The 24,947-nt window shown below is 33.5% G+C and overlaps 3 protein-coding genes and 1 pseudogene across 3 annotated transcripts; 2 read left to right on the top strand and 2 right to left on the bottom strand.

The window, feature by feature from the left end:
* Positions 1-77: 77 nt before the first annotated feature.
* Positions 78-3,270, top strand: LOC130982093 (uncharacterized oxidoreductase At4g09670-like). The gene is made up of 3 exons (XM_057905950.1): positions 78-323; positions 615-905; positions 2,408-3,270. The coding sequence occupies exons 1-3, from the start codon at positions 147-149 to the stop codon at positions 3,026-3,028; spliced, it is 1,089 nt and encodes a 362-aa protein (XP_057761933.1). The 5' UTR covers positions 78-146; the 3' UTR covers positions 3,029-3,270.
* Positions 3,271-6,901: 3,631 nt separating this feature from the next.
* Positions 6,902-8,409, top strand: LOC130979125 (protein MITOFERRINLIKE 1, chloroplastic-like). Its single transcript, XM_057902488.1, has one exon. It carries the CDS (start codon positions 6,961-6,963, stop codon positions 8,098-8,100), a length of 1,140 nt encoding a protein of 379 aa, XP_057758471.1. The 5' UTR covers positions 6,902-6,960; the 3' UTR covers positions 8,101-8,409.
* A 452-nt stretch (positions 8,410-8,861) lies between these two features.
* On the bottom strand, positions 8,862-10,400 carry LOC130979127 (receptor-like protein EIX2). Its single transcript, XM_057902489.1, has 2 exons — positions 9,552-10,400; positions 8,862-9,141 (listed from the first exon to the last, which is right to left on the bottom strand). The coding sequence occupies exons 1-2, from the start codon at positions 10,201-10,203 to the stop codon at positions 9,125-9,127; spliced, it is 669 nt and encodes a 222-aa protein (XP_057758472.1). The 5' UTR covers positions 10,204-10,400; the 3' UTR covers positions 8,862-9,124.
* A 164-nt stretch (positions 10,401-10,564) lies between these two features.
* LOC130981582 (PH, RCC1 and FYVE domains-containing protein 1-like) lies at positions 10,565-18,493 on the bottom strand (annotated as a pseudogene).
* Positions 18,494-24,947: the final 6,454 nt, after the last annotated feature.

Raw genomic sequence — 24,947 nt, 5'->3', positions numbered from 1 at the left:
GCCCTAGCACTCCTCTTGACTAAAACTTGTTCACAAAGGGGGGCATCAACCACGTTATAAAGCAACCCTAATAATACCGAAAGAACCATATATATCTAAGGCCTAAAACTAAAACTAAAACTAACACTACTCCTCCAAATCCAATCATGGCAGAAGAAGCAGCACCAATACGCTTTGGGATACTTGGGTGTGCTGAGATAGCAAGGAAGGTGTCAAGGGCCATAACCCTCTCCCCTAACGCCACCCTCTACGCCGTCGGAAGCCGCTCTCTCGACAAGGCCACCAAGTTTGCTGCCTCCAACGGCTTCCCACCCCATGCTAAGGTCTTAACTCTTAATATGTCTACATATATATCCACATCAAAACAACTTATATAAGTTTAAATCATTTCATTAATTTTGTAATAATAATTAATAAATATTAAATAAGATAAATTTTGATTATTTTTTATTAAATTTTTTTTGTTATTAAATATTTTCGTTAACTCTATGTTATAAACTATATATAGTAACAAAATCATTAAATGTACCAAAATTTCAATATAACACATATATTAATTTAGAATTTGTTTGAGATGATTATAATTAATTTTTGAAACATATTGTGGCATAAAGGTTTATGGTTCATACGAAGGTGTTATAGAAGACCCTGAAGTTGATGCTGTGTACGTGCCACTTCCAACAAGCTTGCACGTGCAGTGGGCTGTGCTTGCTGCTCAGAAGAAGAAGCACTTGCTGCTTGAGAAGCCTGTGGCTCTCAACGTTCACGATCTTCACAAGATTTTGGAGGCGTGTGAATCCAACGGTTTGCAATACATGGATGCTACCATGTGGATGCACCACCCTAGGACCACTCAAATGTTTCACTTCCTCTCGGATCCTCAACAGTTCGGTCGCCTTCAATCGGTATATATTCATTCTTCACAAATATATATATCTTTAATTTCATGTGTATATATATATACTGATTATATTGATGATAATATTGCACAATTAAATTTTGGAAAAATTCCACTCCCCTCTCTTGCGAGATGTTAAAATGACACTTCCTTCCCCTCTATTTTATAAATGTACATTCTCCTCCCTTCTAACTTTTAAAAAATTTTATCTTTAATTCATTTTAAACTTTTTGTGTTAGCTAATGTTAACTTTATCCATTTTTTAAGAAAAATAAATTATTTTTAAAAAAAATACCCATTAACAAAAATTTTATTTTTTATTATTACATTTTTTTACTAAAATATTTTTTAATAAATTATTTTTTTGATTAAATTGTATTTTTTTAAAAATTTAATAATTATATTATTTTTTTCTAAAATATCATTCAATAATTTTTTAATTATTAAATTATAATTTTACCAAAATTTTCGATAATAATTTTTCATATTTTACTATTAATTTTTTGATATCTATATATATTATTTTAACATTAAATAAAAAATTTTAGTAAGATTATTTTTCAATATCAATATATATTAATTGTTATATATATTAACAGTGGTAAAATTTTTTTATTTAATGTTAAAATAATATATATTGATATAAAAAAATTAATAGTAAATATAAAAATAATTGTTCATAAAAATTTTGGTAAAATCACAATTTAATAATTAAAAAATTATTGAAAGATAGATATTTTAGAAAAAAATAATTTAATTATTAATTTTTTAAAAGTATTTTAATAAAAATACAATTCAATCAATAAAAAATAATTTATTAAAGGGTATTTTGGTAAGTAAAATTTAATGATAAAAAATAAAATTTTTGTTAATGGATATTTTTTCAAAAAATAATTTATTTTTTCTTAAAAAATGGATAAAGTTAACACAAAAAGTTAAAAATGGATTAAAGAGGAGGTTTTTTAAAAGTTAAAAAGGAAGAAAATGTACATTTATAAAATAGAAGGGAAGAGATTGTCATTTTAACATATCGCAGGGAGGGAAGTAGAATTTTCCCTTAATTTTTTTTATCAGTTTACCCCTTCTATAAAGAGAAAGGTTGAAAGAAACTTACTATTGCAATAGTACTATAACGAGAAATGCTCAAGCATGAGCAAGAGAATTTATTATTTTTAATTAATATATTTTTTATTTTTAATTTAATTTTTTAATTAGTTAATAATTTGACAACTTATTTTTAATTTATTTTTTTAAATTGATGACTAACTATTAGTCAAAAATAATAAATTTGATTAGCCTTTTAATATTTCTCTAATACAATATTAAGAAATAACATATATTTTGTATTTAGATAAAAGAATTTGATTGCATATATTGTTTTTTTTTTCTTATAGATGCATATATTGTTGAATGGATGCAAATATTAGATTATGTAGTGTCAGTAAAAATTATTATTATTATACAATTTTGTCATCATTTGTTTGTAACTCATCAACTAATTAATAACAGGTACATGCAACTTTTTCCTATGGAGTTAGTCCTTATTTTCTAGAGAATGATATTCGTGTGAAGCCAGACCTTGATGCTCTTGGAGCACTTGGTGACACTGGTTGGTATTGTGTGAGAGCAATTTTATGGGCTTCAAATTATGAGTTACCTAAATCGGCAAGAGCATTGCACAAACCCACATACAATGATGCCGGTGTCATTCTAGCTTGTGCTGCTTCTCTATCTTGGGAAGATGACAAAGTAGCAACATTCTATTGTTCCTTTCTTACGGATATGTCTATGGATATTATTGTGATGGGGACAAAAGGGTCATTGCGCGTTCATGATTATGTTATCCCTAATCAAGAGAAAGAGACCAAGTTTTCAACAAGCTCAAACTCTAATTGGATGGAACTTTCTTTAGGTTGGGCTCCAAATCCAAGTGAACATGTTGTTTACAATGATCTCCCTCAAGAGGCACAAATGGTGAAGGAATTTGCACGCTTGGTAGGGGCAATTAAGTACAATAACTCAAAACCGGAGGACACGTGGCCAGTAATTAGTAGGAAAACACAATTGGTCATAGATGCTGTGAAGACTTCAATTGACAATGGCCTTGAGCCTGTGGAAATTAAGGGTTAACTTTAGTTAATTTATTTGAAGTGGTGGTGTCGTATATTAGATAAGTTAATTAATGTCTAAATAATTATATATGTTGTTAACTTTTCAATTTCATCAGGGGGTTTTGTTTTTAGCCGTCTGGCACTATATTCAGCTACGTGGCAATATCATCACAGTTATGTTGATGACTTTTCTATGTGAAAATAATGATGTATGTTGAGTTGTTTTGACTGTGTGTTCTTTCTAGCTATTATGGAATAATGATCATATAAAATATAGGGGCCTGCTACACATACAAGTAAAAAGGCCGTACAAGTTTTACAAGTTATCAGCCCAAACTTCATTAACACGTGCATTAACTCATTTTGAATGGAGCGTAACTACACGCGCCCCACTCAAACGGTTCTCTTCGTTTTCTTCTTCTTCTTCTCTTCTTCGTCTTCTTCTTCCTCTTCCTCTTCCTCTTCCTCTTCCTCTTCCTCTTCTTCTTCGTTTTTTTTTTTCGATTTTCATGGTTTCTGAAATTTTTCTTATTCTTCTTGCTGCACGTTCTTCTTCCTCTTACTCTTCTTCTTCTCCTTTTCTTTCGTTTCTGCACGTTCTTCTTCCTCGTTTTCCTCTTTTTCTTCTTCTTCTTCATTTACGTCTTTTCTCTCTGTTTTCTCGTTTTTTCGATTTTTCATGGTAAAATCGTTTTGAAGAAGAAGAAGCAGAAGATGAGGAGGAGAAAGAGAAAGAGTTCTGAATTATGCATGATTTACAGGTACTATAATATGAAGTGGTGATCCAGATAGATTGGAACCCATATATGACGGTCTGCATAGAGATCTGCATAATACACCCAAACACAGACTATAAATACACCCGATAACAAATTAAATTTACACCCCTGCTGCAGATTTTAACCCAACACTACCTGAAAGCCACTTGTTGTCCACAAGACCAAAATTAATTAAACTCTCTCTGGTGTATTCAAAATGTCTGATCTACAGGTACTATAATATGAAGTGGTGATCCAGATAGATTGGAACCCATATATGACGGTCTGCATAGAGATCTGCATAATACACCCAAACACAGACTATAAATACACCCGATAACAAATTAAATTTACACCCCTGCTGCAGATTTTAACCCAACACTACCTGAAAGCCACTTGTTGTCCACAAGACCAAAATTAATTAAACTCTCTCTGGTGTATTCAAAATGTCTGATCTACAGGTACTATAATATGAAGTTGTGATCCAGATAGATTGGAACCCATATATGACGGTCTGCATAGAGATCTGCATAATACACCCAAACACAGACTATAAATACACCCGATAAAAAATTAAATTTACACCCCTGCTGCAGATTTTAACCCAACACTACCTGAAAGCCACTTGTTGTCCACAAGACCAAAATTAATTAAACTCTCTTTGGTGTATTCAAAATGTCTGATCTACAAGTACTATAATATGAAGTGGTGATCCAGATAGATTGGAACCCATATATGACGGTCTGCATAGACATCTGCATAATACACCCAAACACAGACTATAAATACACCCGATAAAAAATTAAATTACACCCCTGCTGCAGATTTTAACCCAACACTACCTGAAAGCCACTTGTTGTCCACAAGACCAAAATTAATTAAACTCTCTCTGGTGTATTCAAAATGTCTGATTTACAGGTACTATAATATGAAGTGGTGATCTAGATAGATTGGAACCCATATATGACGGTCTGCATAGACATCTGCATAATACACCCAAACACAGACTATAAATACACCCGATAACAAATTAAATTTACACCCCTGCTGCAGATTTTAACCCAACACTACCTGAAAGCCACTTGTTGTCCACAAGACCAAAATTAATTAAACTCTCTCTGGTGTATTCAAAATGTTTGATTTACAGGTACTATAATATGAAGTGGTGATCTAGATAGATTGGAACCCATATATGACGGTCTGCATAGACATCTGCATAATACACCCAAACACAGACTATAAATACACCCGATAACAAATTAAATTTACACCCCTGCTGCAGATTTTAACCCAACACTACCTGAAAGTCACTTGTTGTCCACAAGACCAAAATTAATTAAACTCTCTCTGGTGTATTCAAAATGTCTGATTTACAGGCACTATAATATGAAGTGGTGATCCAGATAGATTGGAACCCAAATATGACGGTCTGCATAGAGATCTGCATAATACACCCAAACACAGACTATAAATACACCCGATAACAAATTAAATTTACACCCCTGCTGCAGATTTTAACCCAACACTACATGAAAGCCACTTGTTGTCCACAAGACCAAAGTTTAGCAGAAAATCATTCCAATTCCTATCAAATGAGTCTTTGCTATGAGAGTTTCATTTTCCCTCTCTGCTACATGTAATCAATTGATTCTTAATCTCATTTTCCTTTCTATTTGTGCTCCGAACTCTTGTAGAAAAACCTGCAACCTTGGTATAGTTTATGTAAAACTTTCGAGCATCTTCAAGGGTGGTAAAGGTCATTCCAACCTTCGGAACAAACTGGTCATCAACAACAGAGAGGTTACAGAATACACTATGTCAAAAACTATAAATACACCATGTCAAAACGAAGCTGGAGTTACAGAGAGAAAAACTAACGTCAATGACGAAGAACAAACCAATGAGAAAGGAAAGGAAAAGAACGATCGAAAAACCAGTGGAAGACGCGCGAGAAGAAGAACGATGAAATTTGAAAAGAAAGAAAACAAAGAAGGAAACAAATCTTTTAAATTTGGTAGTTATACAAATGCGGGATCTTTGTATGGCGCGTGTAAGTGACGTAGGAGTTGCAGCGTGTTTTAGCGGATTAGGCGTTAATGAACTTGTAATAGTTACAAGCCCTAATCGCTTGTATACTAAGCTTTTCTCTAAAATATATATGAAAAGTCTTGCATGAGTGAATTTTTTCAGTTAATTTTAAATTTGAGATTGAATCGAAATATTCGGTAAATATATTTTATATTTATGAGAGAAAATATTTGTTTTGAAACGTATTCTTGAAACAAATTATAAGATATTTTGAGCTTGTAAAGATTTTGAACGTGCCTTCACGTTAGTTCCGAATAATGGTGAAAATATTTATAAAGACTTTCTTATATTTAAGTTAATAAGAATTTTAAATAAATTTATAAAAATTAAAATTAAAAATATTTAATTTAATGAGACATTTATAAAAAAAAATATGATTTTTTACATACGGATGAGAATTGGATATTTTGGGCCATAGGTATTGATTTGGGACAAATTTATATTTGATGGATTATTTTTTTTTTTTTGGGATTATAGCCTTGTTCTTTTGGGTCATAAAATAAATAGTACTACTACTAAAAGTTGAACTTAGTTTAGTCAAACTTCGAGCAAATCATGATGTAATCATTATTATCGCCAATTTAAAATCTGATATTTTTGGAGATCTTAGACTAAGTTATTATTTGTATATGTGAGAAGAGAAAAATATGATGGACATGGCAAGCCTAACATGAAGTAGAAATTAATAATCTATGAAAAATCTAGACCAAATAAACCAAGTTATATCCATGGTTATGGAGTGCTTATATTTTATATACAGGTTTAGACTTTAGAGCAATAGTGTAAAATCTTCTATTATCACAAATATAAAAATAGTGTTTACCGATAATTTTGATTTTGCGCTCTTATTTTTTATGAATGCTATGGTGCCTATTATTTTATATCTAAATTACTAAAAAAGATAAATAAATAATATTTAATAAATTTTATATAATTTATTTTTTATTTTAAATATTTTATTTTTATTTTAAAAAAAATTAAACAATTTAAGCATCATAATAAAGACACCATATAATTCACCTTTATTTTTTTTTAGCTCCGCTGTCACTGACTGTGTTTAACGCGCAAGGCAAGAGTGGCCGAAGCTCACGCCAGATTCTCTTCAATGGAGGCCAGGATCTCATCCTCTCTTGGCCTCCATTCTCCCAATCCCAATCCCCACCGCCACCCCACTGATTTCCCCTCCATCCTCAATCACTTCGCCGCCACCGCTACAAACCCTCCTTTCGCTTCTACCACCGCCACCGCCACATACCCCACCGCTCACAGCCCACAATGGATCCGGCCCACTTCAAAGCCCGCCCCAAAGCCCCAAACTTTGCTCAAAAACCTCACCGTCGTCGAGCGTGCACTAATCGGCGCAGCCGGTGGCGGAATCGCCGGCGCCTTCACCTACGTCTGCCTCCACCCGCTCGACACAATCAAGACCAAGATGCAGACCAAAGGAGCATCCCAACTTTACAAGAATGCCCTTGACGCGGTCGTGAAGACCTTCCAGCAAAAGGGTCTTCTCGGATTCTACAGTGGCGTATCTGCGGTTATTGTTGGATCCACCGCTTCTTCTGCAGTGTATTTCGGAACCTGCGAGTTCAGTAAGTCATTTCTATCCAAAATTGAAGGGTTCCCTTCTGTGTTGATTCCACCTAGTGCTGGTGCAATGGGGAATATTATGTCTTCTGCTATAATGGTACCTAAGGAATTGATTACTCAGAGAATGCAAGCTGGTGCAAAGGGAAGATCTTGGCAGGTTTTGGTGAAGATTTTAGAAAAGGATGGGTTTTTAGGGTTATATGCTGGTTACTCTGCTACATTGCTGAGGAATTTACCTGCTGGGGTTTTGAGTTATTCATCATTTGAGTACTTGAAAGCTGCGGTTTTGAACACTACTAAGAAGTCTCACTTGGAACCTGTTCAGAGTGTGCTTTGTGGCGCACTTGCCGGCGCAATTTCGGCTTCTATAACCACTCCTTTGGATGTGGTGAAGACAAGGCTGATGACTCAGGTTCACGGAGATGCTGTGAACAAGGCTGCTGCTGTTGTGTACGGCGGGGTTTCGGCGACAGTGAAGCAGATATTAAAGGAGGAAGGGTGGGTTGGACTTACCCGTGGAATGGGGCCTAGAGTTCTTCATAGTGCTTGCTTTTCAGCATTGGGTTACTTTGCATTTGAAACTGCTAGGCTCACTATACTGCAACAATATCTGAGGCAAAAGGAGTTGAGTGAAGTGCCTGCTTCTCCTAGCTGAGGCTCATGAGTTCGGTATTTCGGATTCTCTTTGGTTCTCTCTTGCATAGTTTTGCTTGTTAGGATATTGGTTACCCCTGTTTTGTTTGATATCTGTGCAATTGACATAAGTAGTTGCTTCAGTTAAATACATTAGGAAGTTAGTTATCCTGTGGCTAAATGCTAGCATAGTTAATATGGTGCTTCAAGCATGTTTTTATCATGAACTCATGATACCTCACTAGGCTATAGGCAAGAAATTTGTTGTAATGCTTTCAATTTGAAATGATCTTGCCAATTTTTGGCATAGTTTTCACTTTCCAACTCAACTTATGCTTGGTGTAATAGGATCTATGAATGGTTTTGTTCTGTTGTCGTTCAAGATCATGTTCCTCTTTCACAATTGCGGTTTGGTTAATTCAGACGAGTGAGCAACCTTGTTAGTAACTGATTCTGGTGCTGAAAAGATAAGATTTCAGAATTAGAGCTTGTTAAAAGTGGCTGAAAGGGATATTAGAGAGTGTAGTTAGTTGAGGTGTTAGTTAAGCTGTTAAGAACCCATGTAAAAGTTTGTTATGATGTTAAGAGAGTTAGTTACTCTGTTAGCTTAGTCAGCAGCTTATAAGTGAAGAAGATAACAGAAGCCAAACTTGAATTTAAGTACAGTACGGGAACTAGAAGATAAGAAAAAAAATGTGGAGAGTGATAAATTCAAATTGAGTTATTATTGCATCATCTATCAATCTATTTTTAAAATAAAGTTCTAGTATGGTAATACGCTTGATCAAGTATATTTATAAAGATATTTGAAGAGGAATAGATTATTCTGAAAACAACTTACAAAGATATATGAAGAGGTACATCACTCCATTACATTATTCTGATAACTAGAGATACAAAATACCACAGACTAAGTTTGATCGCAAAAAGTGATAGATTATACGAACTAAAAATTTTATTGAATATATAATCCAACAACGCCAACACACTGCATGTATCTTGGCCCTAGCAGCAACCACCCCCAATGAGTCCATCCCAGATTAGTATCATGTGTGTGGATATTCTACAAAATATGTAGAACCATAAATGCATTAATAAATATGAAGGATTTTTTTTTCACTATCCAAACTTTTGTATCTTAAACTCTCATCCTTTTAAAAAAAATAGGAAAAAATGTGAAAGTTTAAGGTAGAAAAATTTGGATAGTAAATTTAAATAACAAACACAAAATATATATGCTTTTCTATTCATATAATTATTTTAGTCAAGTATTTCCCATTATGAAAAAATAGAAGCTAAATATATATATTCTTTTTTTTTTTAACACCCAGTAAAAGTAGCTTAGAACTATAATTTAACCATTTAAAAGTGCACAAAATCATTAAAACTATTGGCATATATGAGGAGGTAGTAATTAACGATAGGTAAAGAAAAGGAACTAAGAATTTGAGATAAAAGCTATAATCTGAGTACCTGCCAATCTTGAAGTCACTTGTGGGAACCTACACATCTTCAATGCCACAATTACATATATGTAGTCTGCCCATTTGTTCAAGAATCTGAGATAAGCAATTCTCCAAGGCCTCCAAAACAGTAATGGCCCTAAAAGGCCACAAAAGCCCGTAAAAAATCCAAAACCCAAGCTCATGTATAATGCTTCATAAAAATCTGAATTGTCATCTGCATCATCATGTGTTGTTGGTTCTTGTGGCTTTGTTAGTGTCATGTCTTCTGGACAAGTTTTGTGGAGTTGCTCACCACACAGATTAGGATTTCCTTCAAAGAAAGAGGCTCCAAAGGTATCCATGTGTCTCCCTGATGGAATTCTTCCAAACAGATTGTTGTATGACAAGTCTAACGCACCAATCCCATCAATTTGGGACAGACTTGAAAGAATTCTACCACACAAATCATTTCTTGATAGGTCAAGGGAATCCAGAGAAGTTAGATTTCCAATTTCTGAAGGAATCTCTCCTTTTAGATTGTTTCTTGAGAGATCAATGGCCTTAAGACCATACTCTGGATCCTTGAACCAGTTTTCCACACCTTTCCACATTAAAGTTATGTTAACTATGTACCGATCAAGATAAAAGGTAGTTTTATAATAATCACAAATAATATTCATATCTGTACAACTCCCAGTTTCAGTTATGTTAATGCTCCTTTTGGATATTCTTGTTAATTTTATAATTATATTTTTTATTATTATATATATTTTTTAAAATTTTTGAATAAAAAAATAAAAATAAATTAAACTTTTATAATTTATTCTAATTTATCATCAAACAAAATATAAAAACACTAATTTTTATGTCTTTGTCTTATTTGCATCTTATTCTTCGTGTCTTGTTTTCATAACCATAACCAAATGCAGCGTAGGAGTCCATCTAGAAACCTTTTCCTGGTTACAATTGAAAACTAAAATAAGACACAAATATAAAGACTAGAAATAAGTTCACATTCCTTAAAATACAGTAATATCCAAATCAGTCACAAATCTAGTCATAGCATAAAATAAATCCACTAGTATTTTAATGTCCAAACCACGTGTAATATATAACAAAATTAATGTAATCCTACTAAGAATATTTGCATTCAGTAATCACAAACTAAAATTAAAACCGGCCAATTAACCAAAACCTAAACACTAAACAAATACAACAGTAAAAAGATGCTAAAGACAGAGACATTTAGAAGGAGAAAAAAATTGTATAATATCATAATATGATTATAATACCAATATATTATACATATACCTTAGACGAGCTAGCCTATTGGACTTTATAGGCTTTCTTTAAGGTTTACGACCCAAGCTGTTTAGCTAAACAAGCTTTTTGAAAAGCCTAGGCATAGTTCATTTAGTACACGGGCTGAGTCGCGCCTAATGCTAGCCAAGCCATGAGCTCATGTAGGACAGCTCGACTCATTTCCAACCTTAGGCTTAATGCAGGACTTTGCTTCCATCTCTACTTTTCCTATGATTGGGAAACAAGAGGACCAGCACCTTCTGTCCTATGCGGCTCCCCTGCTTGGTTGGAAGACTTGTCTGTGCTACGAACATTGTACCTTTCGTATACCTTGTCCCGATTCTCTGACCACCAAGTCTCTGCTTGATGCTCTCCAAATCTTCTCCGGCTGAAAGTCAATTTAATTCACCGCCACATCAATTACACGTAGAATATGATGAATTAAAACAGCACTAATAATAATCAGGGAGATGCAAAAACCACAGTCAATACTAGAAACTGAAAAGCACTCCATGTCTAGGATGTGTGTTATATTTATTTTAGTGCTCTAAAAGTAACAATATAGTACTCACTACTCACCTAAAAAATATTTTTTAGAAGTTCCATAAAAAAATGAAGTTAGGAAAGAGATGTTGAAAATGTGAGTGTAGATGGTTTCAGAAGGAATGCCGGTTTCTTTTTTTAATGGTAAAAAGTAAAAACCAACTCCAAATGACATGAACATGAAAGATGAATGTTAGTAAGGGCGATTGAGAGAATTAAAGATGTTGGTAAGAGTAGTTTTCTTTGACCAAATACTTCATATAGGACAAAAGATATTAGCCTAGTTTAAGATAAATCCAACAAGAGACACCAAAAGATATAGCATTAAAAGCAATTGCCCTAAAGATCATGGTTCAAGTCCATATATTATATTTTGTAAACCCTAGCTGCAACCAAATATACAACTATAACTGGGCACAGGTAATCAGTTAATGTGAAAATTATTTTTGTTACCTGAAACAAACTCGCTTCAAATCTCTTGTTCTGTCGTGCAGCGCAACAAGTGTTATATAGACACCAGGTTCATACTGTTCAATCCATTCTGCCTCAATCTGATTGTTATTAGTAGACAGTCCTGCATTCCTGATCTTAAACCACCCTCGTCATCATGGAAATTCCCCGAATCCCTACCGTCAACAGTATCAGACATGCTGCAGCCACCATTTGACAATCTAGCATCTGGATAGTTGTCTGAACCATTGGATGTCACACTGGCTCAGTTTTGCTGGTCCAGAGTAGATCCATAGGTTCCTGGAAAGTTCCCCACAGTTCTATTGAGCAGAGAGGATTCAAATGCTGTAGAGGCCAAACTAGAGCCACTGATTGATTTGGCCCTCAAGTGGTGCCCACCATTTGAATCTGGAAGGTGGATACCATTTGGCTCAATACTGTTTGGTAGGTAAGCCGGTTTGATGTTCTCAGCATCATAAGCTCCAGGTGGGAGCTTCTCAGCAAAACCTTTGAGCTGAATCAATGTGAATGTCCATCAGTGGAAGCATAGCACAGTAATATTATTGGTATAAGAAAGCAGTAAGAAAAATTTAGAGAAATTAACCACAAAAAAAGACAAGGTTAAACTAAACTTTGCCATACTAGGTGGCATGTCCTGTATTGATTAGCCAATGTATGTCTCGTCAGAAACCGTGTTTACATTCAAACTATTAAGATTTGTACCTCTAGTTTCACCTGTAGTTTTATTAGTTCTTTCTTTATGTTCAATTGGACTAAAATTCATCTCATCTCTTTCTCTTTACTGAGGTTTCACCTTCTCAAAACATGCACCTAAACCACCTAAGGCATGATTAAACATGTTTTTCACAATAAGTACCACACCAACATTTTCTATAATTTTAGATATCAGTGACATTAATAAAAGAAACAAAGCCAAAATGAATGAATTGATCCAATGCTTTAATAGCATGCAAGAAGATTGCGAATGAGAACCATCATCCTCAAGAACTAACTCGACATACATGAAAATGAGGAGAAACTGAAATAGAATCTGAGAATAAAGCATCCAATGAAAGTAAACCCTTTTGAACTCATCCGGCTTCAAGAGAAAGAAAATGAACCAGAAAAAGAAAATAACCTGTGCTGTAAGCGACTTTCTAACTTCTTTTGCAGCTTTACATTTAGCAGATTCCTCAGCAGCCATTGCCATAGCATCTTGAGTCTTTTTTGTTGACCGCTGAAGCTCTAATTCTTGCAATTCACATCTCTGTTTCAGGCTTTCAACCTAATGATACCTATATTAGACTTTCCCTGATACCATAATATGTAATAGATACGATATATCCATAAACATGTTATACTAACTTTTCTGGAAATTTCAGCGAAGTGATCTTGTTGTGTTTCACAAGGTTCATTTGCCAGACATAGAATGACAGGGAAGTAATTAAAAAAAGGAAAATATGGGTTGATTTTGGTTTAAACTTAAAGTAGGACATTTAGGATGTTGCTTTTCTTTCAGGGTTTCTTCTCCCTTTTTCCAGATCCCACTCTCCCTAACTAATGTAAAAAGTGGGAAAAGCACTAAGACAGGATTTTTATTTTGGAGTTCCATTTATATATATATATATAAACTCCATACAGATGAGAGAATTGGGTGAAGAAAATGTACCTGAGAATGTAACTTTTGCACTTCTTGATTTGAAAGTTCATTTGTTCTCTTCAAACTATCAGCAATGCTCTTGAAGAAGGAAAGTCCCGATGTTGTTGGAATAGGTGTAGCCGATCGAGGGGGGCTTGGTCTTCTAGAGAAAGGTGACACAGACTTGGAACTTACTCCAGAAGGTGCAACCCTGGTCTAGGAGCTGTACGCTTCAGATCAACAGCAGTTGCCAAGACACATCTTTCAACTGTAGCAACGAAGGTGCTTGTGAGGTGCAAACAAGCGAGAATGTATCTGCTTTCTTCCCTTGTTTGGCTGCCTTACTATCTAGCTGCTTTATCAAATCCATATTGGAAGGAACAGTGCTTTGACAATTTCAGGTCTGATTTTTCCAACCTGTCTTTGTTTTCACCTCACAGACGAGGCAGAGTATTTCTCCTATTACTGTTGCTAGCTTCTGCAACCTTGTTCAGTTTTGCAAAACAAGAATCACAAACTCGATAAGGCTTGCCGGGATTTGGAGCCAAGGCCGCCCTTAATGCTTTCCGTGAGCTGCATGAATGGCAATGTACAAGTCCACAATTATAACAATTGTGCCTCTTTCTAGTGAACCCAAATGCCTGTCTACAAGCCGAGCATTGAGACTGCTCGGCACCGGATACCCACTTATGAAGGCATATGGCAGCGGAGTAGTTTGAACCACATGCAATATATTTCACATGCCTATCCTTCAATGCTTCAACCAAAGTAGGTATTTTTCGATCTTCAACATCTCCATGACCCAATCTCCCATTTGCACCCTTCCCCCAAGTAAAAACTTCATTTTTTGATGTTAAAATGCAACATGATATGCACCACATGCAATTTCATCAATCGATTCCACGGAAATCTTGTCTTCGACCAAGCATGGAAGCTTCCCATCAGACTGGGGATTCCCAAGCTGACCATAAACGGTGCTTCCCATCGTAAAAACACGTCCAGATTTGTCAGACCCACTGTCAAACTGTGCCCACATGCAATTTTATGAAAATTGTAGTCGATAAGCGCAGAAACACAAGTTGGTTTAAGTCGTGCCTCCTTATCCCCATGTCCTAGGCGATTTTTGTCTGCATCACCCCAGGTAAACAATTTTACCAGATGATATACTCGAACTGGATTGTGTCACAAAACCTACAACCGCTGCAGTATGCCACACTCCACATGCAACAGCTATGGTCCTCAACCCTGATAAGGAGTCTACTTCTCTAGGATATGAAACATTTTCCCTGTCCCCATGGCCCAAGACACCGAATGTTCCGTCACCAAACGTAAAGAGTTGTCCAGTAGAAGTTATCAAGGCCGTGTGCCATGGACCACAAGCGACGAAAGCAACTTGAAGTCCCTCTAATGGACCAGCAATCCTCTTTGGTATCCAATGACTAAAATCAGTGCCATGACCAAGAAGCCCAGCATTATGAGTACCATCACCCCATGTATATAGTTCCTCGGCCATGGTTACAGCACAAGAATGGAACTCTCCACAGGCAACAAAATCAATGGTTGTAAAAGCTAATGCTTTCGACAAGGCAAGGTTGAACCACATTCTTCCCAACACCATGGCCAAGGCGTCCTCCTGATTCTCCTCCCCATGTAAAAACTTCACCTTGTCTGGTGACTAGAGAAGCATGTCTACCGCCACATGCTATGTGATGCACATCTAAAACTACATTGGATTCAAGTGGTCTTGGTAGAAGCACATCTGCCCTCGGGCTGAAATAATTGATATTTTTATCAGCACCAACTTTCACAATGTTTTCACAGATAACCTCACCCCATATGTATACATCCCCTAGAGCTTCATAGTCATCTGGTGCAGATCCATGACTGGAAGTGCTAGGAGCACTTGAAACACTAACACGAAAAGTATCTGAACTAGATCCTTTTACTTGCATATTTATTGGGTCTGATGGTGCATGTGATTTCTCAGAATTCAGGGTATTGTCAGGTCGAAATGTCTTTGGTGAAGTGTTCAGAAGACTCACAGGAATGTCAGGAGAACTGATGTCTAGGGAAGTACTCGCTGAACTTTCACTTGCACTATTTGATGTCAGATCTCTACTATCCTGTAAGTAATTGATCAAAAAGAATTATAAGCAACTTACTATGTATTTCATCAGGGGCAGGTACAGGCATCATAATGGTATCAGAGGAAGTATAGTAACTTAAAAAAATAAAAAATTTTATATTCAGAAAAAGAAAGAAAAAAGCTTCTGAAGTAATCAATTCGTATTGTTACCAACATCACATCATCATAACATAAAAATCTTAAATTAGGATATTCTCCACAATTTATTATTCCAAAACCATTATAGAGAATAGGCTGAGTATAAAATGCCAGTATTTTTCTGAAAGAACTGCACTATAAATCCTTTCAGGCAAAGAGCTACAAATACAGAAAATAAAGAGTAAAGACTGTCTTTCCTTAGAGAAAAGAACAATCATCTTATAATGAAGTAGATAGGAATAAGCTGTCTCTATCTAGATGTATCCAAAACTTGCACTTAGAAAATAATGCAATAAACCATGTATCCGTGACTATGTTTCCTAGATCAAAGATACATAGATATGTAGTACAATAAACATAAACAACTAAAATGAAATAACTACAATGTCTTACATCAAAATTGAGGCCACCGTCACTCCATCCATCAATTTTGGATTGACCACCTCGACCAGAAGTTATCAGTGCTTTAAGACCAGCAATCCACGCCTCTGCCTCAACTTTATCTTTGCAAATCTGAAAAGCAAATGAAAGAAATAATGTATTATAACAAAAGGAATACAGAAAGTAAAAGAAAATGATACGGATCACATAATTCAACACTAACCAAATCAAGGGACCGCTTTCCGTTATTATAAATTAGTGAAAAAGATAAATAGTCCTTCTCATGCAGGTAACGTTGAAAAAACAGCCTGCCAAAAATATTAAGAAATGTTAACACAGAACATAAAGATTAAGTTCATGGAAAAATTTACTGAATTCACTTTGTTCGTCAAAAAAGGATGTTACGGCCAAGTATACTGTCAAATATAAGCTAGGAAATCTCACAGTTCTTTGCCCAGGAATAATTCTTGAGACAGAAGACAGCTTCAGACGTCTTTCTTCACTACTAGAAATCCAGATTAAACTTGATTCATCCTGCAGTTTTCATGAGTTATTGAGCACGGATAGAAGTAACTCGAATAAAAGTCAAAATTCAAGTTTACCCTACGTGAATGTTCAAGTTTATAGTTTACAACCATGGAAGTATATGTCCAACATGGCTGGTAATAACAATACTAAAAGAAGACCTAAAACCTACAAACTAAAAGGCAGTCATGAACCCAGAGAAATACCTATGCCAACTTGGGAAAGTACTAATATTAGCCTCAAAGTGAAATTTACATACTGTGTAGTAGTAAGTTAAAATACATCTAGCTATAATAATCTAACGGCTATGTATTAAAATGTCAAAGAGAATGGGGATGAAAATCATTAGGAGTTACCACTTACTACCTATGGTGAAATTGAAACAAATTAATCTCAACATCTTTCCAGACGAGAATCTACTTAAGAAACTCCAACTCCAATTGCATTTGGAATCATGTGAGTAATATATTGTAATTTATCCTAAGAAGGAAATATGAAATATCGAAAAAGCAAATACAACTTAAGAGTCTTTTTCGTCCTATATAGGTAATCAAAGATCAACAAGATTGCAGAAGCAACTATCTTTCATGCTAAGAATTGAGCATATAATCAGTTAACTACTTGAGTATTGTAAAAGCAGGAAGTTCATCTTGGAGAAGCTTTCATTCAGCTTACATTGGAAAGTCTAATGGACAAAACTTCAAGGAGACAGAACAAAATAAAAAGAAGAAATTCAGCTAACAGCGAAGAAGAGTAATTTAAATCATGCTATATCACAAATGCTGGCAGATTTCATAAGAAATAGAGTAATATGCAACACTGATTCAGTTTCAGTTAGGATCATATCTCACTTCTTTCTTGATATTATGACAACATGATGTAAGGTTCAAAATCCTATTTGCAAATGAACTATCAACATTTAATCATTACAATATGCCATTATAAGACATCTAAAGACTTAGAAGCCAATAATTCAATACCCAAGTTACTACCCATAACCCATATCCTTCTGCACGCATTCAAACACAAACAAGCATGCCAATATCTCTACAATTCTCACAAATGAACAAAATTCAGTGGCTATATCTTCCCCTCATACTGTTATCTCCCTCAAACTTCTCATGTACCTCAAATGAAAATATACATACATAATAATCATAAGAACATTCTTAGCCAGCTCAAAAATGAAAAGGGGGAACAAAAAACCCTTCAACTATCTTCCACATTACAACAAAACACTGACACAAAGCATCAAATTTGATGGAAAAAATTGCAACTTTCACACAAAACTTGTAAGTGGTAACCCTCAAACATAGAGAGAGATAAAGGAACCTGGTCGATGTCACGGTCGGCATTCCCTATGCTAGCAAGATCTGCCATTCCATGTGAGAGATTCACCGAAGCGCCACCACCCTCTCCGATCGCTCGCCGGAGCTCCGTTCATCATCAACAACAACTCCAACCTCTTCTTCTCTCTCCTCCACAACCATCAAAAACCAAAACATCTCTCACTTTCGAAAACAGAAAAACCAAATCACCACTTCTTGTTTTCGCTTAGAATGCAAAGCTACTTCATTGATCTACCCTTATTCCATGAAACTCCATTAGAAGATTCCAAGTCAAACACAAATACAAAGCTTCTTCTTTAACTCACAGAACTGTGGAAAAACAGAGCTTTCCGAGGCGGAAGAAACGGTCTCTCAAAAGGGTAGCGGTGGTTCGAAGCGGAAGGACGGTTTCCAAGGAAAAGTTCCGGCGAGAAATGCAGGTTCCGGCAGAGGAGAGAGAAAGAGAAAATAAAAAAGAACACTTGAGACTTGAGAAAGAGAAAAACGGAGTCTGAAAAACTACAACTAGTCAAAGACGAAGAAAAGAAAAAGAAAATTAAATATAAATATAAAATAAATAACTTAATTAAATTTTTAGTTTAAAAAAAATGCAAGTCTTTATTTTGCTCCCTATGAAAAAATATTTATCTTTTTAAATGTTGCTTAATTTGTTCCATTATTATTTAACAAGAAACTTTAACCATTTTAAAAATGAAAGCAATTTTTTTTAAGTTTACTAGTAAATTCAAAGAAAACAATATTTATAATATTTTACAGAAAAAATAACAACTTGTTAACATGAAAAAGTAAAAATAAACTTACCTTAGAGGTGAGACCTATGTTGGAAACAGATGTGAAGACATGTTCAAAGCACAACACCAGATTTTTTTTTATTTAAAATGCTCACTTGTTAGTAGTTAATAATTAAAGAAAAGTTTAATAATTTTGATAATTTTTTTTAAATAATTTTTATGTAATGTAGGGAAGCACGTAGAAGAAACGAGGATGTTTTCGTAATCTGATGAAGGGGGACAGGGCAGGTAAAATTATTGATATTTCTTTACATCCTTTGTTGACATAAAGAAAGAATAAGAAAATAGAAATTCTTATAGATTATAGATGTTATCATGTAACATTTGATTTTCCTTGTTGAAAAAAGTGTAGTCTCTCTTACAGCGGAGCTTAGTTGAGACAAGCGTTCATGACTCAAATTTTTGTTAAAAGAATTAGTAATATTTTTTTAAAAAATAAAAAATAATTCAGTTAATTTAAATATTTTACTATGACAGTCACAAAAAAATACTTTATTATAACTTAAAATATCAAAATTTAATTTTCATCTCTTGTTTTTATTACATAATAATTTTTATTTTTAAACATTCAAAACATGTTGGATTTGGACTGAACTGAGTGTTTCGCATTTCGCAGTTCTCTATTCAATAAGCAAAACTCCCTCTACTTTTGAGTTCAAATAGAAAAAATGAGGTATTTTTTATTTATGTAATTTAATATTATTTTATATTTTATTGTTTATTTAATTTAATTTTTTATATGATAAAAAATATTAGAATATTCAATAAGTATTGATATTATTATATTTGTATAAATTGATAAAAAAATTCAATAAATATTATAAATTTTAAAATTTGTCATTCTAACTTCTTTTTTATATATTTTACAGGATATATATTCAAATTTTTATATAAAATAATCTTGAAAAATCAAAGAATTAATGTATTTTTTTAAGAGGAAGGCTAATATTCAAGAAGAAGAACATATAACTTTTATAATATCAACACCTGTAGATAATTCTTCGACTTTAATGAATCACGAAAAAAGTGAGATACAACCTTCAAAAGTTCAAAGAGTTGCATCTGATGAGTTTGACCTTAATTCTTTGGAATAAAACCCTAGAAAATGACTTCAAATTCGGCAATATCACCCAAATCAGAGAGATGAGGTTAGACGAATTTATCTTAAATGGGATCTATATCAAAAATATCTTGACAATTATCTTCTATTTGGCCCCCCAAAATTTTATTTCAAGCTCCGCCATTGGTCTCTCTTTTATATATTATGACAGAAACTTTTGTCTAGTATTTTACTTTTTACATGAATTTTCCTTTTTCCCATTTAACAGCTACTACTTTTAAAAATGTTTTAATAGTTAGTGACTAAATCTAAATGTTAAACTAAATACTATATATAAAATAATAGAGTTTTTCAGAATTATACATTATGTTAAAAAATTAAAAGTTAAATAATTATTAATAGTCAGTGCATCCTCTTAAATTTAAATTATTGAATGAGTCTTTGATTTTAATTTATTGTTAATGTGAATTTGAAATTTTACTAGATGATTATATAATATATATTATTAATTTTAAGATAATAATATTAGTTTTATGTATCTCAATCAATTAGAATTTTCAAAACGGATGAAGATGGTATTTACAAAAAATTTTGATGATCAAAATTTTTAAATATAAAAATTAAAATAAAATACCATCGGATAGATGTTTCACTCAATATTTATAATATATTTTTAATTAATTTATTGTAAATAAATATTATCCAAATTGAATTTAACATAATATAATTAATTTGAATATAGTATCTCATAACCCAACAATATTTAAAAAAAAAAAGCATTTGGACTGAAAAAATATTTTTGAAATCCAGTTGAATATCCAACCGTAATATAATATAATAAGACATTAAAATTGAAATAGAAGCACTAAAACAACCTTTATAATAGTTAAAAAAAGAAAAAAATATTAATTTAAATGCAAAGAAAAAATTATTGTCCTCCTAATATACATTTGTGATAATTACATACTTGGTTAATAGTAGTAGTCTAAGGCCTCTAGCTTATTAGATATAGACATAAGCTATTTAAATTAATTAATTAGTTTTGTATTTAATGATATAATAATAAATTGGAAAAACTTTTTGTTTTATAGACATGTGAATCATCAATTAAACCAACCTTAGCTTATACAAAAACCACTTTTCATTATTTTCTTCTATAGAAATACTTAGAAGAATATATACTATCAAATAATAATGGGGTGGCGTCTACGTGTGTGAGAAGATAGGATTGAACAGATGAGATAAAATAAAACTTGAGCCTTTGAAGAGAAATGAATGAGATCAAGGAAAATAATGTATCACTTTAATGAAATCCTTTGCACATTCTTATTATTATTATTCTCTCTTAAGTCTTTGTCATAATTAACATTTGTTCATTGTCACATTAATTCATGTATTCACAAAATTCATATATAAAATAATTATTATTATATTAAAAAAAACTAGAGAACATGATCTTTCACCAAATTTATGGAATTTTTCTTAGCTTGTAGAATTAGTTTAATGTTTCTTTTTCCTCATAACATGTGTACATAAGGTGTCCTCACATTCACACATACCATTCATTTCTATCTCTTGCCCTATATTTCAAAATTTTAAAGCATATATATATATATATATAATATATATATATATATATATATATATATATATATATATATATCAAAAATACTATTGTCCTTAAATTTTAATTTTTAATAAATCGTTTTAAAAAATTATTATTATTTAATTAATTTAAATATTTACTTTATGTATCAATTATTTAAAAAAAAATATTACTTGTTTTTTTTAAATTAAATAAAAAATAATATTTAAAAATATCTAATTATATATACTGTATATATATATACATGGAAAGAATCTTTTTATGAATAATAAGTTATTTATGTAATAAACGTAGTTTTGATAGTTTTAGAAAGCGGGAAGATTTTTTAGTTCTATTATTAACTAATTATTTTATGTTTTTTTTTTCTTTTCCTTTTTTTTTCATATTATGTGCATCATGATGTGAATTGTGGTTTCCTATTTAAAATATATAATCGTAGGTAAAATCGAGTATAATTTGAATTGTCTGAGTTCTAACCTATTTGGACTATGTTAATTATTTTTTATTATTTCCATAAGAATATTCTTACAACAATGTAAGAATAATTTGTTCTTTAGATGAGAGTCTGTTAAGAGTAGATAACCAACTTTTCAAAACTATATATGCTTCACCGAATGGAATAATTAATTAATAATATAACTCTTGAATAGAATAATCTTCCACCAATTCTTTTTTTTTTTTCCAGTTTTAATTACATTTCTCATTTTTGCGGCTTATACGTCATCATAGTGCATGAACAAGGATTATGCATTAAAGAAAATTACAATTTTACTCAGTTTAATATTATTGTTTTTTATATTTTTTTAAAAGGCTTACTGTGGCCGTCGAGAACCCACCTTCGTGACTGCCCGAGGCCGTCGAGAACAGCCCGCTGTGATCGCGCGAAGACGTCCCTGCTCCGCCTCTGATCAGAACCGAAGGGAGAGTGGCGGCTGAACATCACGCCGTCATCGAACCGGAGTCCATCCGCGCTCTGTCTCCGATTAGAGCTGAATGCAGAGGAGCGCTCACACCCGAAGGAAGCATTCGAGCAGTTTAACTCGCGTGGGCAATGCCATCGCACACTAGCTGAACATTCGATCCGAGGAAACCAGCCGCGTGTTCGGCACAGGAAAAACATCTAACATCATCAGCGTAAGATCCTAACCATATAATGTAAGTATGTGGGGTTGTTAATTTTTTCGAAGGGTTATTGCTATTGCATGTTGTGTTAGAGATAGATTTTGGTCGTTATATGAGTGATTAACCATGGTGAGAAAGCTTTGGGTGCGATGGTAGCATCCCGGAGATTGTTAGGAAGGTAGTTCATTTACGTTGTTGCAATTCATGGTGATTTCACTTTAGCGTGGGAAAACTGAAAAGGATGAAAAAGTTTGTTCGCTTTGATTTCATATCAGTGTAAATTTATTTTTTTTCTTTTTTGTCTGTATCTGTGTGGACCATGTGCATCTAATTTGATGTTTTCTTGCTTGACCAATGTTGAATCTTCGTTGATATTATATCAGATGGTTACTTTAGTATGATATTGGATGTTTAGTCTTGAAATTTTTCTATTGATTGGACAATTTTCGATACGAAAATATGTTTCTCTTGTCACTGTAACCAAATAATTACCTGCTCATTATGATATTGCTTTGTAATAACAATAAAATAATTTTATTTTTAAGCCTGGACCCTCTGATTTGTAAACCTGAGCGAAAAAATTGCAGTTAGTAAGCTCTAACAAGGTAATGTCTGCTATATGGACAAAGGAAAGTGTTGGTGGCTTTGCAATGCATATTTGTATCATGTTGTTTTGTGCAAAACAAGTTTGCCATTTTTTCTTTAATCTATTTAAATCCTGCTTCCGGGTACATTAGTCGGATAACTACAGAATATTAATTTTTTTTGGTGCCTCAGGAAGCTATAAAACAACCACACTATCTCAAGTTCAGGCTCTCAACAAATCAAGCGTGCTAACTTGCTATTAGGTGAATCCCCTTTGTTTAGTTTTCCTTATATACTAATTATCACAACATGCATGTTGGTTTATACAAGTTGATATCACGGTGTCCGCTTACTATATGTTTTTATTCGTTGCGTTGTTTGATGGCTTTTTATATTCCGCCTGAAACATGTATCCATCATCTTTGTTCCAACCTATTGATGAACAGTTAAGTGCCGTCGCTGAATCTTGTGTTAGGAAGAGGACTGAAACCATAAATGTGTCTTTGGTGCATCTTATAATTTGTAAACGGTCTTGTTTATTATGTCATTCAACAGTTTATAATGTACAAGCTTATTTTATCTTTTGGTTTTGTATGATTATTGATTGTTAAATAAAAATTTCAATTCTATATGCTCATGTCGGAGTCTCCTGAATGGAATAGCTTTTTTGTGAATCATTTATTCGCATGCCCTCTTGTGATGAAGAAAACAATATATGGAGCTCTCTAGTTGATGAATTGTATGAAAGTAGTTTTCCTTGATGATTGGTATGCTTGTAGTTGACGGCTGTGCTCCTGGTCTTCGTTTGTTAGTGATATTTGAAAGCTGTTTGGGTAGCCCTTGTGATAGGGAATTAGATGGTTGGTGTGGTTGATAGACATGACCGATAGTTATTTTGATCGCTAGTAAAGTGTGTGGATGGTCAGTTATATTGTATATTTGCTGAAATAAGTATTCATGAATTACTTTTCCATCCCAATTATAGATGGTAACTAATGGGAAGTTTTGAGGTTTGATATTTGTTTATCTTCGATAATGTAGAAGATATTTATACAAGGCTATGATCCTTGATGCCTATATTTTATTATGTACCTCGATGCATTAGTGTTATATTCTCGTGCCATATAGATCCAATAAATTAGGTTACATCAATTGGTAAGTAATATCATGATTTTATTTATGTCATTTGGCTGGAGGTCACCTGCGGCTTCTGTATGAGTTAACATTGAAAGGTTTCAGGGGTATTATTGCGTGAGCAAATTACCACGCTGCTCAAACGAATCAATCTGTATACCGGCTGAACTCAAACTCAGATGGGTAAAAATGTAACGAACATATTACATCAATAAATCAACATATTTTTTTTATGACGTTATTCTGATCCTTTTTGGTTTTGCTCAACAGAAACTAGTAGAGACCAGGTGCTCACCTTGCTACATTAATAACTTATTTACCTACCTGGAATGACATCATAAGCAAGCTAAGTTGGACGAGATTGAGGCCATATGATTTGGTTTCCTGTGCCGCATACCATAATGGTATGTGAAACAGAGCATCATGCTCCAACTAGCCAGGGATTATGACGTTGACACAAACACGCTCATGGTGGACGCAGGGGACATTCGCATTAGCGCCGAACTTATTGGCAGTGTATTCGGCGTACCTTCTCATGGTTAGTGGTAGTTATGTAGGACGTAAAAATTTTCCTCCCTGATTTACTTTCTCCGTTGTTGACACTTAGTGATTGTGGCAAACTGTTCCATTCCTCGCAGGCGAGCCAATCCCAG

Source organism: Arachis stenosperma, chromosome 5 (assembly GCF_014773155.1).
Source record: "Arachis stenosperma cultivar V10309 chromosome 5, arast.V10309.gnm1.PFL2, whole genome shotgun sequence".
In the NCBI taxonomy this organism is placed as follows: domain Eukaryota; kingdom Viridiplantae; phylum Streptophyta; class Magnoliopsida; order Fabales; family Fabaceae; genus Arachis; species Arachis stenosperma.
This window is presented reverse-complemented; position numbering and strand designations above follow the sequence as displayed.

Excerpts from the sequence above, each read along its gene's own strand:
- LOC130979125 (XM_057902488.1), top strand. The coding sequence starts at position 6,961 with ATGGAGGCCAGGATCTCATCCTCTCTTGGCCTCCATTCTCCCAATCCC.
- LOC130982093 (XM_057905950.1), top strand. The coding sequence starts at position 147 with ATGGCAGAAGAAGCAGCACCAATACGCTTTGGGATACTTGGGTGTGCT. Across the intron at positions 324-614 it reads GCTTCCCACCCCATGCTAAG|GTTTATGGTTCATACGAAGG; the intron begins GTCTTAACTCTT and ends TGTGGCATAAAG. Across the intron at positions 906-2,407 it reads AGTTCGGTCGCCTTCAATCG|GTACATGCAACTTTTTCCTA; the intron begins GTATATATTCAT and ends AATTAATAACAG.
- LOC130979127 (XM_057902489.1), bottom strand. The coding sequence starts at position 10,203 with ATGAATATTATTTGTGATTATTATAAAACTACCTTTTATCTTGATCGG.